Genomic DNA, 15310 nt, shown 5'->3' on the forward strand with positions numbered 1-15310 from the left:
AGTATAAGAAGACTGATCGCTGGGCAAACCTAAAATCTTAATCCTATCGTGACATTATCATAATCTTATCAAGCTCCAAACGTGTTTACGTGACACTTTGCTTCTGAATCTTCATCCAAACGGCAACCTACTGTATTCCGACGATTCATTGGACAAGCTACGTGTATTTGCTACAAGGCACTCTACTCTTTGTCACTGAGAGCGACGACCCGGGTCTAGATGATGTCAAACTGATGGATCACAATTCTACGTCGCGATCTTTACACCTCTTTGGACCCATAAGTAATGGCTCAACGAATACGAATCTCCCATGTTTGCCTTCAACTCTGGCTCTCTTTCAAATGCGAACAAAAATTCCTGGTGTTCTAGAACGTTCATGTCAAGTATCGTGAGCCGTGGAGTCTTCCTTTGGAGTTTTTCAATTCATGTTGGCGGATCTCGCCTCTCGCTAAGCTTCCCTGTCGAAGCTCCATATTCGACTGGACACATATGATGCTCAAATGATATCATCCTCGTCAGACAGACACGGTCACATCCATTCCTCAAAGTATAAAAGGACATCGCGACGCGCTCCTTCCTCAACTTGAACCATCTCATCAACAAACTTTCAAACCAAAACAACAAACTAGCACTTTATCATGTCTCCTGGTATGTGTCTGCTCTGCATCCTTGCCCTCAGGTTCCAATGCCAGTGTCCTCATTGCGAACGATCTCTTTCCTATAGCCACATCTCGCAAGCACGCTAATCACGTCGTTGCCGGTCTCAAAGCAGCCATCCACAACCCTCGTGTATCCGACAAAGCCAAGGAACGCGCCAAAGAGAGGCTAGAAAACATGGGTGTCGGCGTCGAATTCGACGAAGAACACCAGAAACGCGTTCTTGCTGGATACAAAGCGGCTCTACACAGTAGGTGTATTTTACTTCTGCCATCTCAGAGCGGGGATTCTGATAGGTATACTTAGATGAAAATGTCTCCGACGACGCGAAAGAGAACGCTAGGCAAAAGCTTCAAGCAGCTGGCGTCATTGAAGACTCCGAGGGAGATCAATTGGAGGATGACCAGCCACCCCGCGATGAGCACCGGAATCATGTTCTTGGGGGATATAAGGCTGCTTTGGCCAGTACGTATTCTACGCTTCTACTTGCGGGTTGCGAGGCATTCTTACAGTTGTTGTAGATCCAAATGTGTCCACCGAAGCGAAGCTTCACGCTGCAACCGTTCTTGACGAGCACAATGCTCTGTAGTTGATGTTGTACCGGCTTACCTAGTTAGCTGGCTCTCAATCGCTGTCGCTAATTGTATCGTATGTGCATCTAGTTGATTCATACTTGTTTTTTCTTAGTTGTCGAATTGGTTTTTTTGTTCGCGATCTTCTGGTGTGCGCAGTGCACGAAATGTAAAGCGTGGATAGGAGTGCATTGATTGCAAAATATATGTATATAAAAGTGAAGTCCTAAATGATCGTTGTGGCGGTATAACATGCGTGTGGTATGCGACTGATTAAGTGAGTTTAGATAGCTATTGAAGTTGGAAAGATAAGGACGACCCGTGTAATAACAATAGAAAAAGGGAAGTTCACAAGGAACGGGAGTGAATGACAGAAATGCTTGAGAATCATCTACACCTTCTTGTTCTTCGGATTAGCAGCACAAACGAGCAAATGATTGTGTAGTTTCCCAGTTTTATTGAACACCCCATGGCACCATTCGCACGGATAGGTGACACCCCAATGTTTCTCTCTAATATGGAGGGTCAACCGGTACAGGGTGGTGTATGAACAGTTGCATCCTTCCCAAGGGCAAGGCGCCTTGCGTTCGTTAGTGTCCCATGTGATGTTATGTGGGGGCGAACGGAGGTGGTTGAGGATATAGTCGGGACTGGATAACTGACCACACTGGCATGTGAAGTAGTTATTTTGGGAATTGGCACCATGTTTGTTCACATTCAACAGTCGTGAATAGGGATTGTAACGGTTGCCAGAAGAATCGGTTGAGCTTTCGGGGGAGCTAGGATGACTCTCTGGCGTGTTCGATTGAACTACTTTGGGAGTACCATTGACTTGGGCAATATTACGCCACATTGGCGGGAGCGGAAGACTATTTGGCGACTCACTAAAGCCGGGGTTTCGGTGAGATTTAAATGGGAACAAATAATAATATAAAAGCACGCACAGAGCAAACTGTGGCTCAAACTCGAGATAGTCATCCCATTCTTCATTGTCCCAAGGTGCAGAGCCAGGTCCATCGCTGCTCAACAGGGTGTCGATCGGACGAATAGCAGGTGCTTGAGGTGAAGCCCAGAAGCTGAGATAGAACAGAAAGTCAGCAATGACGTTGCAGAAGTATGCAAAAGTTGGACGTACTATTCGCGAAGAAGATTGACGCGATCTGCGTCGTGCAGGAAAGAGGAGAAGGAGTCTTTATCGTGTTCATTGAAATCGTCGCCTGCGACAGTGGATGCAGTAGAATCAGTTGCAGGAGAGGATGCAGCCGAATACTGGAGGTCTTGAAACACGGAAGGGGCAGTAGAGGAGTCGAACATATTGATCACCTCAATTGCAACGCGCAGCGCTCAGAAAGGACCTTGGATGAGAGGAGAAACAAAAAAAAAAGAGAAAGAAGGTTGGGGAGAGAGAGAAATACTAGGTAAGTAAGCTGCACTTCTGAGGAACCTCCTTGGTTAAATGTTATATGGTGGGCCAGCCAGGCCACATGCATCCCAAGACGGAAACAAGTCTCATTGATGGTTGGACCATCAAGCCGAACGATGGGCGAGAGGACCAATTGGGATTCAAAAGATGGTTCGCTTAGACCCGAGATTCCAGCCTCTATATCGACCGCAGGCCACATTCCAGCACGACAATGGATTTTCGATTTCGAGATAAGGATGGTTCAAACTGCTATTCTTGTGGAACAATTAGCCAATATCGGTAATCTAGAACAATGGTAAGTACGTACCCTCGTCACCTTTCTCGATGAGTGACTGAAAGATGATAAAAACATCAGTCTATTCCATCTTGAGGACGTGGCTTGATGCTTTTTTGAAAGAGTGGAGACGTAGGCCTTGAGGAGTGGGAAGCCGCCGGGGTATTAGTAGAGCCAAATACGCGTGGAAAGAGTCAGAATGGTGGCATTGGTGTTGTCGAATAGTCTGCGCGCTCATAAGTGGATTTGCTCGCGTCTTCATAGCTTCAGGCATTACACGTCAATACAACCGATGGCCAGCAGAAATCGCGTCCTGATTTTCCAGCTTTTGTTTGACTGATACGATGAAAGAATCAAGGTCCCCGTGTTGTGTCAAAGCGGTACTTAGCGGTAGGTGAGACTTGAAGCTTGAGTTCTGCGGTGCCATGAGAAAACGTCATGGCCTTTCCGATTTGGGCAAAACGGACCGTTGTCGCCCTGGACAATCGGTGATATCGGAGACATGGCAACCGAGATAAAAAGTAATCATAAACGTTACGATCCTCCAACTTCTCTTTACAGGAAGTCGAGGCTATACATATTGTGATTGTGAGCAAGAGCAATATAGTACAATGAGTGCGTTACGCTACTACTGGGTGGAATAGTATTTGGGGTATGAGGCTAGAGACGTATACATAAGGGTACATACGGGGTCCATGGATGAATATGGATGCAAGCAACGTTAGCAAGGCAAAGGCAACAAAAGACCACAGAACAAGTGCGATATTACTACAGTGCGGGAGTAGGGAGTTGTGAAACCAATCCGCCAATCCGTTGATCACGAGGGCGGGAAAGAGGAGGCGCGATCTTGATCAAGGAGATTGTCCAAGAACCTTGCATTTGCCTTTTCTGAAGTGCTTGTTCCGAGTGTCCTCACGAGTAAAAACGGCGTTACAGCGAGGGTAGTTGCGACAGAAGAATCTCGCACCGAGATGTGCGCGGTTGATGTGCCGCTTGAGAGACTTCAAGTTATCGCTGCCAGGGTTGTTACGAATATACTTTTTTTTGCATTCCTCCCACGGACAGGTATGTGGGTCAGATCGGACTCGGGGAAGTCCGTGGAACTCATGCAGGTGCTTCATCATAGCTTCTCCAGGCGAGCCACTTTCGAGGAGGTAAACTTTGACTCCGCACCAACACCGGGTGAACTTGAAGGTGACATTTCCTTCACGAAGAGAGGTTATGGAGTTGGTAGCGGCAGCTACAGGAGACGTGACGGGGGAATGGATGCTGGAACTGGAACTGTAAGAGACAGACATTAGACATAATTACCGGTAGAAGACAAAATGACGCCATACCTGGTGCTCGATGTCGAAGATGATGCTAACAAAGGAGATGGGGTTTGCGCTGCCCTCTGACTAGCATTGTTGCGAGAGGGTGAATAGGGAGCATATCGTGCCGCTCTAGCTGAACGGATCGGCGCAAGCGAATGATGCGAGATATCAGAATAGGATGTGGTTGGTTCCTGCCAACTGGGCCTGGAAATCTGTTGTCCTACGAACTCGACTGGAGTAGAAGGGGTTACTGGGGATTGGTTGACTGCGTTTTGGAACATGCTTTGTCCATTAACTGGCGACCAATCGACTTGGTAAGGATAACGAGACGGAAATTGGTCGGATGCCACCGTCGTGAACACATAGCCCGGCGTCTCAGTGGAATAGCCTGTTTGAGTGTGAGCGCCCTCCACTTGGTCAGTAAAGCCAAAGTCCGCCTCTGGCACCTGTGCTGAGTATGTCACAGCGCCTACAGCATTACTTGCGACAACCGGGGATTGAGTCGCGACAGATAAATAACCGACTGCAGGGAAATGGGGGTGGGTATAAGTCGAGGCCGAATTATCCACAAGTGTGTCATCGAACGGGGAAAATGGCAAGCCGAGATCATAATCGCTCAAAAGACTATGAACACGGAGATCAGTAAAGTGGAAGAGAGAGAGAATCGAGGGAAAATATGTACGCACCCCCAGCATGGGTATGGTTCGGAAAAAACTGAAGACAGAGAACTAGTGTCGTAGGCAACGCCAGCCCCTAGACTGGTATTGTCGAAGCTCAACCGTTGGGAAGATCTGAGGATGAGGAAAAAGGATAAAAATAAGTCAACGCTCGGAGACATGTGAAGTGAGAATAAGGTGGCAGTGGCAAAAACATAACAGTCAGCAAGAAATATGATCGAGGATCGGAAACACGAGACACATATCAAGTAAATGAAGTGCAGTAAAGTCAACTCACATATCGTGAACTGGGTTTTCCATGGGTTTGTATGCGGAAGATGTAGAATAGCAAAGATGATGCGGTAGACGAAGGTGAAAGGACGCGGACGAGCGAAAGATGAAGTCAACTCCGCTTCGAGAGTCGCGTGACCGTTTTGCCACATACAGCTCAGACCTCCGGCTCCAGAGAACGGCATTTACTCCCATCGTATTGCGCCAAACTCCGACAAAACAAGACGAAAGCTTCCAGTCTGTCTTTCCGAACGCCAGGAAACATCATTTACTTCATCCACACGATCAAGATTCGAAATAACACAGCCCATTCGGCGAAGGATGTTCCCATGGAATAGATTAATCCCTAGGTCAATAACAAGGACCAGAGCATCGAGGTTGAATTGAGGGCGACGAAGACCGCCGTGGCTCCTTTCTTTTACCCACATGCAGGAGGTGCAGAGCTGGACGCTACCTGAAGAGTGAAATAACCGTCAGGCAGGTGGTCTGTTGAGCAGGCATGATAATGAGCAACGAGCCTGTATACTTCATTTTTGTGTAACGTTCATCAGACCTACAGGTTCATGCACAGATACACGGGGTTCACGATTGATTCTCGTTAACTGCATTGTCGACATGGCGTTCCTTTAAAGCTGTGGTTAGACACAGACAAGAATGGCGAGACGGTCTACGTGAAGATGCAGAGGTCGTCAACCACACTTCCGACGCCGATATCGACATCTTCTCCTCCCACAACTTCGGCCACCTCGATACGAGAATCCCACGCGAGGGCTGGCTAACCCTCCTGAGCTTGCCTGCCGCACGACACTACAGGCAGACTTCGAGGACGATCTCCTGGATTTGGGTACCCTCGACATCCGATGTTTTTCCTTAGTCCGTCGGCCAATGACCCCGTGTCGAAGGCTGGTTGGCAATGGGTGAATGATGTTAACGCCGCCCCTTCAGCTTGTCGCTCAGGTGGGCCACGTCAGGTTCTGTCTTCTGGTGATGCGTGAGTTCCGCACCCGGTCAACAGGCCACCCTCCAGACACCCGTGCCGTCAGGATATTTCACGCGTAGCCTAAAGGTGATACGTTCTGGCTTCCGCATGCGAAGGGGGTTGGTTTTTGAGCAGGCTGCATAGTCGAAGGCCTTTCGCTCTCCTACTCGTCGTCGTCGACAATGAATGTCATGACCGATCAAGTTCGTGCTCAATATTCTTCCGAATCGTCTGTGGGGCCACTTCCGGATCTCCTCCCAAAACACAGTGATCTAGCAATGGACAGGGAATGCAGTTTCCAGGAGTCAATCGGATTTCCGTTATCTGGAGAAATATTGATATTTTTATCATTTGGGGCGCGCACTTTGATAGGGTTTATCAATCGTGGGCTCAAGAAGAAGGCCTTCACTTATATTCGGAAAACAAGTTGTTAGCCAAGGTGTAGGTCAAGATGAAACACACAACTAACCAAGTCACCCCATACCACCGACAATCCGCCAGTAATGTCATTGGACAATGGACAGACTTTCCATCTTCCCCCAATCCTCGCGTTCCCTTCGGATACTTGTTTCTCGTGATTTTCATAGTCGATTCTATCGCTGTCGATTTAGAAACACATTGTTCCCTGTCAAGAGCAAAGCTTTCACCGTCAGTGAAATTCGAACCATAATGATTCTCTACGCGCACCACTAAAGTCCTATGCCCTCTGGGCCTCCCCAAATACGGGACTGTTCCGGACCTCTATGGTTCCTGTCGGTGTTTGACATTCTGATATCCAGTGAGTCCTATGACGGGTCCAAAAGCTTGCCAATCCTCGTGTAGTGTTTGCCTTGCTTCAACCTAATCAAGTCCCGTTGTAGACATTCGCGCACTTTTGAGCTAGGGTACAACGGGGTTCGGAGGGGTTTGTAGAGAGGGAATATATATCAAATATGGAAAAATCTCACGGTGGAAGCCCATGGCCAACCCTCCACCCATCTGACAGCGCTAGATGCATCATTAGCCTGTAAATCCCCTACAGCCCAAAAGAAGACACTGCCTTGTTATTATGCATTTATGAGTCGTTCCCTGTAACGTACTCTATACTTTCCTGTCTGGTTTACTTTAGGATTTCCACCGCCCACAAAACAATCACACTCGCCGCCACCACAATAAAAAATGTCTTCTCCTAGAAACGAGCCAACAATAACAAGAAAGGACGAGTACTGGGCAAATAGCACTGTCGTAAATACCGAAGCTGCATCGATATAGGGCTATAACGAAAGCCTTGGGGGAGGAGGGAAATTCGCGACAGCCGTGTTTGTTTTTGTTCCAATCCATCTGGGTCTTATCGATACTGATTTAAACACAGCGTCACTTTCCTTGCGAATATGCGCGCGTAAATAGGACCCCAAAGAACAGGACAACAACACGAGGACTGATCCGGAAACGCGGGGTATATATACTGCATCAGCTTGATATACTTCTTCATTTCCCTCCATCTTTGAACCCAGCGAACGCAGATAAACACTACGATCATCTCCCACCTTCAAGGGGAAGCAATCCTTATCAAAATGCCTTTCGCCGAAAAACAAACTCAAGAGGTCCCCAAGTATGTTTCTTATTCTCATCCGACGCGTCATATTCAAGTCCTTGACTCTTTAGAGCACCAAAACTGGGTACTAAGCCTCTCAGCCTTGACGATGACGAGTTTCTGCCCGACATCCCTATCAAGCTCAACAACTTCGAGTTTGATCCTGATTACGACGTTGAAATGTCCTATACTTCCCAAAGTCCTACCCCAACGCAGAACAAAGATCCGAGTGCGCTTTTCACTGGTACGGATGGATTGAAGTCGGCTTTTAACTCCCCGTCAAAGAGAAGTCACAATGGTTATGAAGATGGGAATCTGGTACGCATCAATTTGAAGTTCTCGCCATTGCACTTTTTATTTCTTGATCACGCAATTTCACAGTCCCTTCGTTCACCTTCCGAACAGCATCTCAGACTCCACAAGGGGAAGGGAAACATGAAAGAATGCTCTCAAGACGGGAAAGGGAAAGGAAAGGCTGTCGAAACCGCTGAACAGTTCGATGATAATCCTGTGGTGGGACATTCATTTCATATATTGCGTTCGACTTATGAGCAATTTCCTCGTAGACGGCGGTTTCAGCAACAGCCATCGTAAACTCAGTCCAAAACGAATGGGAAGCCTATGGTGTGTATTACTCGCGTTCTCTTTCTAACTTTTCGACTCACGCGTCCTCTTCAGAGCGGTATTCTCATTCAGATCAACAAGAATACAATACAAGCTCAACTTCTCAGCACCGTTCAAACTCTACATACCCGAATTGATGAGCTCGAGAAATTGCTACAGCTTTTTTCCTCTTTTTTGGTCGTTTTGTAACCTGCCCTGGGCTTACTGTTCCGGAGTCGGGGCAATCGAGTAACGATATTTACACCCGTGCTTAGCCTTGCCTCAGTGCTGCCATATACCTTCTTGTATCCTGCTAAGTATTTAAGTAGTAATGGTCGTTTTGCGGAATGTGGACTCGAACAGGACCGAGCATTAACCCGAGGCGCACTTCCCCTCGCTTGCTACTACTCCCATAATCAAAGCACATTTCGTGCCTCACCTATTCTCATGCATCTTCCTCTCATAGCACCTCCATGGAATCATTATAGAACCAAATGAACGGAAGAACATCAGACACTGACCCGCCGCCGTCCTGGCATATATGATATGATCTCAAGTATCACCGCTCTAGTCTGCGGAGAGCCATGCTCAGATTCGAGGACCTGGGTTGTGGATATTCATATCGTGGGGTTAGCTCGAAATGGAAGCTTAGTACAATTGCCCATACGCAAAGCATCTTTCTACTTATTCTCCCTTGAGCCATCACTGAAGAGATCGAGTAGGTGGTGTATCCCTATCAACATCGTGATTCATGATATACAAAACCGACCGTGGCATGATGATTCTCTTCATCCATAGCAACTCATATCTTTCATTCGTTCGTAATACTTGCAGCAAACTTACAGACGCTCGTCACATTCTCCAGACAGTGATGTTTTCAACAATAATGGCCTTCAATGGTCCAACTTGTGACTGGTAATCAGCATTCTCGATAACCCATCTCACTCCATCCACCATTCTCCTCTAAGGATTTCTTGGACCTTGCATCCTCACCCAAGTTGAGAATCCGTGTCAGGAAGGAGTGTTCAGTAGTTCGTCACTGTAAAATGTTGTAGTACCTCACCCCAGCAGAAAAGCCTACCAGCCTGCGCAGCCCAAATCGCACTCCTGAATCCCGGTTGGTAGCGGGTGGGAAATTGCCTTAGAATAATCGGGACACTTCCCCTAATGTAACTCCAGCTTTAAACGGTATTAGCAGGCCAAAAGAAGAGTTCAACGCAGATGACAAGGGTCTTAGTCTACAGACAAACCGTGGTCGTCTCGTGGGGGTATCTACAGGGAAACAGACGGGTGTCTTCCAAAAATGTGTCTAGCCTTCGGGCGAAATGTTCGCCGAAGACTAACAGCGACGCTAATCTGGGAATGTCTTCCTGTCGACCCTACAGACTGTCCCATTCGTTGGTACTTCTCCAGCCCAAAAAGCCTTCTGGAGGTCCTTCATACATCGAGAGAGGAACGACGTTGAACAATGCTAAGGGAGCATCGAGTTCAAACCATGTCAGGTATGTATAACGAAACATACGACTTACTCCAGGTCCATCTTGAATGACAAGAGTGGAGGAATCTGCCAATAAAGAGTTGACCAAAAGGCCGCTAGACAACGGCGTTATCCTGTGGACAAGCAGGGTTAGTCAGGCATCATCGCTCAGCAATCATCAACTCACGGATCTGCAGTATTGCTGATAATCAATATCTTTCTATCTCCGTCCTCCATCTTCATCTTCTTATTTGCCTCATCTAACCTCATCTCGACCCTCTCGACCTCCGAATTCGAAGGCCAAAACTCGCATCCTCCATCAGGCTCACTTAAGCCTGTGCTTGCACCAAAATGTTTGGACGTCTCGCGCAGTGTTTTAATCGTCTGATCCGCCAGTTCCCCAGCCGATACAAAGGAGGAAACCGGAGCATCTAAGCAGGTGATGGCTTGACGTTCTAAATCTCTTGCAAAGGGTGGATGAGGCGGTTCCTGAAGCCGAGGAAATGCCATATCATAAAGAGCAGCTTGTGCGGTAGTATTGCTCGCCATCACTGACGCAAGCGTTTGCGAGAAATGAGGCCAGTTATTCGGCGAATGGAGAGCAACAAGCAGGAGGGCTGTGGACTTGCACGTAAGTGGGGAAGGAGGGGCAAATTGAGAAGACGTACCACGGGCTGTGCCTGAAGTCAAAAACCCCCTTCCTGCTCCTAGTCGACCACCCAATGATATATTGATAGGATTTTGAGCAATTGAATCGAAGAAATCTTCAATTCGAGCCTCAATATCTTGGTGTGGTTCACCTTGAAACTTCGCGAGCGGACATCGAGAAGGACCAGCCTAAGAAGTGGTTAGTGAAAGATCAAGAAAAAGCAGATACTGGGTACATTTGAACAATCCTTCAAAAATAACTCGTAGGTCTTCTCGCTGTCTGAGAGCCAATCACTTGGCCATTTGTAGGTCGGTTCCTCTGAAGTGTCAGGATCAAGAGGAGAAGATGTTCGAGTTATGTGCACGAGCGTACCGGAAAGAACGACCGGGTTAACCACACCGTCGATTACGACTTTCCCAATTCGTTCTGGAAAGAGATTGATTAGGTTTGATCCTATTACAGTGCCGTATGATTCTCCCCAATAGTTACTAAATCATCTAATGAGAAACTAGCAAGGAGAGGGGGGAAATCACGTACATTTTAGCCTCATTCCCCTCCAATACCCGCGACATAAACTCGATGTCCCTAGCGACCATGGCAGATCCCATATATCTCAACTCGTCGCCCATATTCATCCTACATATATCTCCTTGCTCCTTTTTCAATCTCACAAATTCATTGTACTGGTCCACGAGTAAACTGCGCAACGTCGGAGCCGCCAAGTTACTGACTGAGGATATAGTGACACCACGCTCAACTACAGTGTTGGCAAAAAATCGACGGAAGGCTTCTGTTGACTTAAAACAACGCGTAGCAGGTCTGATCGATGGTAGGTGATTTATTTAGAAGAGTCTGCACATTAAAGCTCACGTAGTCTGCCCACCCCCACGAGGATCGAATCCAACCAAGTCCCAATCATCCCCAATTATACTGGCCATCGCTAGACGCTTCTTCAGCGCCATAGGAGTTCCTGGATGACCTGGCCCACCTGTACCAGCAATTTCAGTTCAATAACGATGCAGAAATGGGCAAATGACCGTACCGGGGTTCATGAATACTGCCCCCTTTTTTGGAACCCTTCGAGCTTTGTATCGAGCAATATATATGGAAACTGTTCCAATTTTGTGATTCGAGTAGTCCTTTGGTGCACTATGGAACGTCCATAAAAAGCAAGTTGAGCCTACAGTGCGAAGGGCACGCACACGATAAACCCACAATCCACACCCTGTAACAACGGTTCACAGTTGACCCAAAATATCTTCCCAATATCCGCTACTCCATGAGTATCACCACTTCCAGTAACGTCAGGTCTTCTCCATATCCCGAACACAGAAAGTGCGACGAAAAAGATCAAGGCGAGTAGCACGTATCGTTGTAGTCGTGGATTTCGCAGTAGGGTATTTGAGAACCGTCTCGAGGGATGCTCCACGTTTTCGTCAATGTCCAGCGGCTCATATCGAGTAGTAGAGGCCATAGAGAGGTCGATTCTGATGGCTCATCAGGCTCGCGTCGATAGTCTAAGTCACAGTGAAGGGATTCAAAGAAAGTGAATATATCACGTGGCTTGTTCATGGCCTTTCAATTTTTCAAGTCCACTCAACTGAAGGGCGAGTGTAACATTTGTGGATCTGAGCAGTGGGTTTTTGCAGATGCAAGACAAGTACTGTATAGCGACGCCCTTCAATTCTGAGGAGATGATGAATTATCTCCATGTAACGTGACCAGCTGATCTACAAAACTCAAACTCACTTTCAGCCTTCAGGACGCCAGCCTAACAAAGTCGGTCAATAGTATGGTCTCGGCCAGATTCTCTGAACTTTTGACGACGTCGCATTCCAGCGAGACGGACCCTGTAATTGTAGAAGGAGTGAGTTAACCTAGGACCTCCTAATGTTTCTTCATTTCTGAAAGGTTTTGGCCAGACAGGTGAAGGGGACTCATCGTTATACTTTGTCGCCTTCCATCAACGTGATATCGTTAGACTGGCTATATTCATAGACCTACCCTCTGCATGGTTATTCTACGAAGCTGTTTCAAACGATTGGGCTAAGGTACTCATCGATAAGACTAAATTCCAGGTACGCGGACTCTACAAATTTCCAGCTAGTGGAAGTCCGTTCTGATCTTCATAATCAAGCCATCGACTGCGGCGGACTATGGGGCCACGAATTATATCAGACGTTGCAAGGACGATGCCAATGTCAGAGATCCAACCCCGTTGTGTGATGTGCCTTACGCCGTCGCCTTCCACGAAAACACGAACGTCAGAATGGCCGTAATGACTGATCTACCCTCTGCTCGAGCCTTTTACAACGCCATTTCAAAAAATTGGGCCAAAGTACTCATGGATAGGAGTAAATTCCGGGTATGGACATGTTATCCTTTGGACTTGTGAGGTTGATTTAGACCCGGTTGCGACAGCCGCCAGCGACAGTGGCATTTCACGGAGTTGGCAAGTTTGTTGAGCAGTGTACGACCGAGATCTTCAACGATAATGACAGGACTCCGTTGATATACGCACCTCTTGTTGTTGCATTTCATCAGGTCGATGCGGTCCATGCAGCATTCTTTCCCGCGGAACGCCAGCACTCAGCTGAGGCCTTTTACGACGCTGTCCCTCAAGATAAAGCTAAGGTATTATTAGATAGAAGTCAAATCGAGGTGCGTCTTGGGATACTTTGGTGAACATATTCTTCTAATGTTGAGTTGAATCAAGCCGCTAACTCTCGCCGTACATGGAGGCCGTAATTTCGTCAGACAATGTGAAAGCGAAGTTCATAGATCACAAAGTTTCGCGCCCTTTAACTTTACTGGGTCACCCTACTTCATCGCTTTTCATCAGAACGACGCTGTAAAAGTGGCTGCATGTGTTGATGAGGACAGTGCCTCCGCCTTTTATCATTCTATCTCCAAAGAGTGGGCCAAAGTACTTGTAAAACGAAATCGTTCTGGGGTGAGATCCAAAACTCTTGCTCACTTGTTGCCACAGCTGTCTGATGATCATGTTCGTACCCAGAATATAAGATTGCAGACTCACGGCCACGCTCGGTTTGTCAATGAATGCGAGGACGAAGCTGTTAAACTCGGGTTGAAGTAGGAGGCCACCACTTGAGGCGGGGTCTCACTCGCGTATGTCCCCAAGCTGACAAAATGAGAGTGTAAATGTAAGAGCTGGCGAGGTACGATTAGTTTTCCAATTACAGTATACAATAATGCTACCATGAAGATTTTTCAAATTCCGGGCCTCGGCGCGACGGTTGGTGCCACGTGCATGTTACTCTTTGCTTCATCCCAAACCTTTCCTACATATGGATATACCTGGAACTCTGCAAGGGCGATTGTACATATGCAGCTCTTGTCACTCGAAGGAAAAGGGATGACTTAGATCAATGATTTGTCACGGAAATCGGCCCTTAATATAACCCCTTCAGAAGTTTCCTCATTGTTGTACCCAGAACGCCACATCGAATAACAAAAGACAGCAATGATCTCATCCAAATTTCCTGGAGTTTCATCGAAGCCGCAGTTTGACCAGCGATGTGAGGTGAGTTCCAGACAACGTTAAAATAAAGGTAGACTCTGAAACCCAATCACAGGAGTGGGTTACCCATGAACTTCGTAATGTGCCATCATCTTTGCATAGCTTCGGTCGGGCAGGCGAAGGGGATCCATCGCCATACTTCGTCGCGTTCCACCAGCATGATACCGTCAGACTGGCTATATTCCTAGACCTACCCACTGCATGGTTGTTTTACGGAGCTGTTTCAAACAGTTGGGCTAAGGTACTCGTTGATAAGACTAGGTCTCAAGTATGTGGTTTTCCTTGCAGGATTCATGGCACCGGCATATATGTACTAATTTAATAATCTAGCCATCTACTCTAGCAGACCATGGGAGCGTGAATTACATCAAACTTTGCAGAGACGATGTCAATACAGTCAGAGATTCAACCCCAATGAGCAATGCACCTTACGTCGTCGCTTTTCACGAAAACACGAAAGTTAGAATGGCGACATTGACCAATCTATCCTCCGCTCGAGCCCTTTACAACGCCATTCCAACCCATTGGGCCAAGGTCTTCATGGATAGGAATAAATTTGGGGTGCGCCCATGTTGTCTTATGCCCTTTATAGGTTGTTTTAAATTGACCTATTGCAACAGCCCCCGTCGGTAGTGGCCTCCCATGGGGCTGGCAAGTTCGTCAAGCAATGCACGACCGAGATCCTCAACGACAACGACAGCACTCCGCTGAATCACGCACCCTTTGTTGTTGCGTTCAATCAGGCTGCGACCGTCAGCTCTGCTTTCTTCTCTGCTCACCGCCAACACTCAGCCGAGGCGTTCTACGACGCTGTCCCTCGGGATAGGGCTAAAGTATTCTTAGACAGAAGTAAGAATGAAGTACGTCTCGAGATCCTTGGTGAATGCCATCCACTTACCACTGGGTCTCTCTCTTTAAAGCCATCTACTCTTGCGATACATGGAGGCCGTGAATTTGTCAAGCAATGCGAAAGTGAAGTCCACAAATTACAATATTCAGCCTCCTTTGCTCGGTCGCCCTACTTTGTTGCTTTCCATCAGCGAAATGCTGTAAAAGTGGCTGCATGCGTCGACGAGGACAGTGCCTTCGCCTTTTATCTTTCTGTCTCGGAGGAATGGGCAAAAATCCTTATTAAACGAAATCGCTCTGGGGTAAAGTCATAAACTCCTACTATGAACTATTTCTGATCATCGTACCAGCATACAAGACTGCGGTTTCACGGCCATGACTGGTTTGTTGGGAAATGCGAAGGCGAAGTTATCAAGCTCACTCCGCTAGTGGAATCGTATTAAAGTAACCCAT

The 15310-nt window shown here is 47.3% G+C and overlaps 8 protein-coding genes across 8 annotated transcripts; 4 read left to right on the plus strand and 4 right to left on the minus strand.

Moving 5' to 3' along the window:
• Positions 1–57: 57 nt before the first annotated feature.
• On the plus strand, positions 58–1260 carry E1B28_013253 (uncharacterized protein). The gene is made up of 4 exons (XM_043158399.1): positions 58–648; positions 725–907; positions 964–1122; positions 1179–1260. Exons 1-4 carry the CDS (start codon positions 639–641, stop codon positions 1244–1246), a joined length of 420 nt encoding a protein of 139 aa, XP_043003746.1. The 5' UTR covers positions 58–638; the 3' UTR covers positions 1247–1260.
• A 360-nt stretch (positions 1261–1620) lies between these two features.
• E1B28_013254 (uncharacterized protein) lies at positions 1621–2543 on the minus strand (the record flags this gene model as incomplete). Its single annotated transcript, XM_043158400.1, has 3 exons — positions 1621–2113; positions 2174–2305; positions 2365–2543. The coding sequence occupies 3 exons, from the start codon at positions 2541–2543 to the stop codon at positions 1621–1623; spliced, it is 804 nt and encodes a 267-aa protein (XP_043003747.1).
• A 5-nt stretch (positions 2544–2548) lies between these two features.
• On the minus strand, positions 2549–2851 carry E1B28_013255 (uncharacterized protein; the record flags this gene model as incomplete). Its single annotated transcript, XM_043158401.1, has 1 exon — positions 2549–2851. The coding sequence occupies one exon, from the start codon at positions 2849–2851 to the stop codon at positions 2549–2551; it is 303 nt and encodes a 100-aa protein (XP_043003748.1).
• A 640-nt stretch (positions 2852–3491) lies between these two features.
• Positions 3492–7077, minus strand: E1B28_013256 (uncharacterized protein). The gene is made up of 6 exons (XM_043158402.1): positions 6853–7077; positions 6635–6790; positions 5194–6573; positions 4926–5030; positions 4264–4863; positions 3492–4207 (listed from the first exon to the last, which is right to left on the minus strand). The coding sequence occupies exons 3-6, from the start codon at positions 5379–5381 to the stop codon at positions 3778–3780; spliced, it is 1323 nt and encodes a 440-aa protein (XP_043003749.1). The 5' UTR covers positions 5382–6573; positions 6635–6790; positions 6853–7077; the 3' UTR covers positions 3492–3777.
• A 42-nt stretch (positions 7078–7119) lies between these two features.
• On the plus strand, positions 7120–8499 carry E1B28_013257 (uncharacterized protein; the record flags this gene model as incomplete). The annotated part of the gene is made up of 5 exons (XM_043158403.1): positions 7120–7463; positions 7517–7756; positions 7810–8251; positions 8305–8362; positions 8417–8499. The coding sequence occupies exons 2-5, from the start codon at positions 7719–7721 to the stop codon at positions 8497–8499; spliced, it is 621 nt and encodes a 206-aa protein (XP_043003750.1). The 5' UTR covers positions 7120–7463; positions 7517–7718.
• Positions 8500–9516: 1017 nt separating this feature from the next.
• On the minus strand, positions 9517–12000 carry E1B28_013258 (uncharacterized protein). The gene is made up of 10 exons (XM_043158404.1): positions 11670–12000; positions 11510–11616; positions 11338–11455; positions 11005–11286; positions 10840–10955; positions 10703–10785; positions 10487–10655; positions 10006–10435; positions 9871–9952; positions 9517–9812 (listed from the first exon to the last, which is right to left on the minus strand). The coding sequence occupies exons 1-10, from the start codon at positions 11939–11941 to the stop codon at positions 9693–9695; spliced, it is 1779 nt and encodes a 592-aa protein (XP_043003751.1). The 5' UTR covers positions 11942–12000; the 3' UTR covers positions 9517–9692.
• Positions 12001–12161: 161 nt separating this feature from the next.
• E1B28_013259 (uncharacterized protein) lies at positions 12162–13564 on the plus strand (the record flags this gene model as incomplete). The annotated part of the gene is made up of 7 exons (XM_043158405.1): positions 12162–12179; positions 12230–12334; positions 12390–12545; positions 12605–12832; positions 12889–13128; positions 13184–13420; positions 13484–13564. The coding sequence occupies 7 exons, from the start codon at positions 12162–12164 to the stop codon at positions 13562–13564; spliced, it is 1065 nt and encodes a 354-aa protein (XP_043003752.1).
• A 387-nt stretch (positions 13565–13951) lies between these two features.
• E1B28_013260 (uncharacterized protein) lies at positions 13952–15300 on the plus strand (the record flags this gene model as incomplete). Its single annotated transcript, XM_043158406.1, has 6 exons — positions 13952–14011; positions 14064–14276; positions 14339–14569; positions 14629–14868; positions 14929–15159; positions 15208–15300. 6 exons carry the CDS (start codon positions 13952–13954, stop codon positions 15298–15300), a joined length of 1068 nt encoding a protein of 355 aa, XP_043003753.1.
• Positions 15301–15310: the final 10 nt, after the last annotated feature.

Source organism: Marasmius oreades, chromosome 9 (genome assembly GCF_018924745.1).
Source record: "Marasmius oreades isolate 03SP1 chromosome 9, whole genome shotgun sequence".
NCBI classification, from domain to species: Eukaryota; Fungi; Basidiomycota; class Agaricomycetes; order Agaricales; family Marasmiaceae; genus Marasmius; species Marasmius oreades.

Bases quoted from the DNA above. Each gene is read 5' to 3' on its own strand.
- E1B28_013253 (XM_043158399.1), top strand. The intron at 908-963 runs GTAGGTGTATTT...AGGTATACTTAG, and splicing joins ATACAAAGCGGCTCTACACA to ATGAAAATGTCTCCGACGAC. The intron at 1,123-1,178 runs GTACGTATTCTA...CAGTTGTTGTAG, and splicing joins ATATAAGGCTGCTTTGGCCA to ATCCAAATGTGTCCACCGAA.
- E1B28_013256 (XM_043158402.1), bottom strand. From the start codon at position 5,381: ATGGGAGTAAATGCCGTTCTCTGGAGCCGGAGGTCTGAGCTGTATGTG. The intron at 4,864-4,925 runs GTGCGTACATAT...CCGTGTTCATAG, and splicing joins GAACCATACCCATGCTGGGG to TCTTTTGAGCGATTATGATC. The intron at 4,208-4,263 runs GTATGGCGTCAT...TGTCTCTTACAG, and splicing joins TCTTCGACATCGAGCACCAG to TTCCAGTTCCAGCATCCATT.
- E1B28_013258 (XM_043158404.1), bottom strand. From the start codon at position 11,941: ATGGCCTCTACTACTCGATATGAGCCGCTGGACATTGACGAAAACGTG. The intron at 11,617-11,669 runs GTGCGTGCCCTT...GACGTTCCATAG, and splicing joins GTGGATTGTGGGTTTATCGT to TGCACCAAAGGACTACTCGA. The intron at 10,956-11,004 runs GTACGTGATTTC...TAGATGATTTAG, and splicing joins GAGGGGAATGAGGCTAAAAT to TAACTATTGGGGAGAATCAT.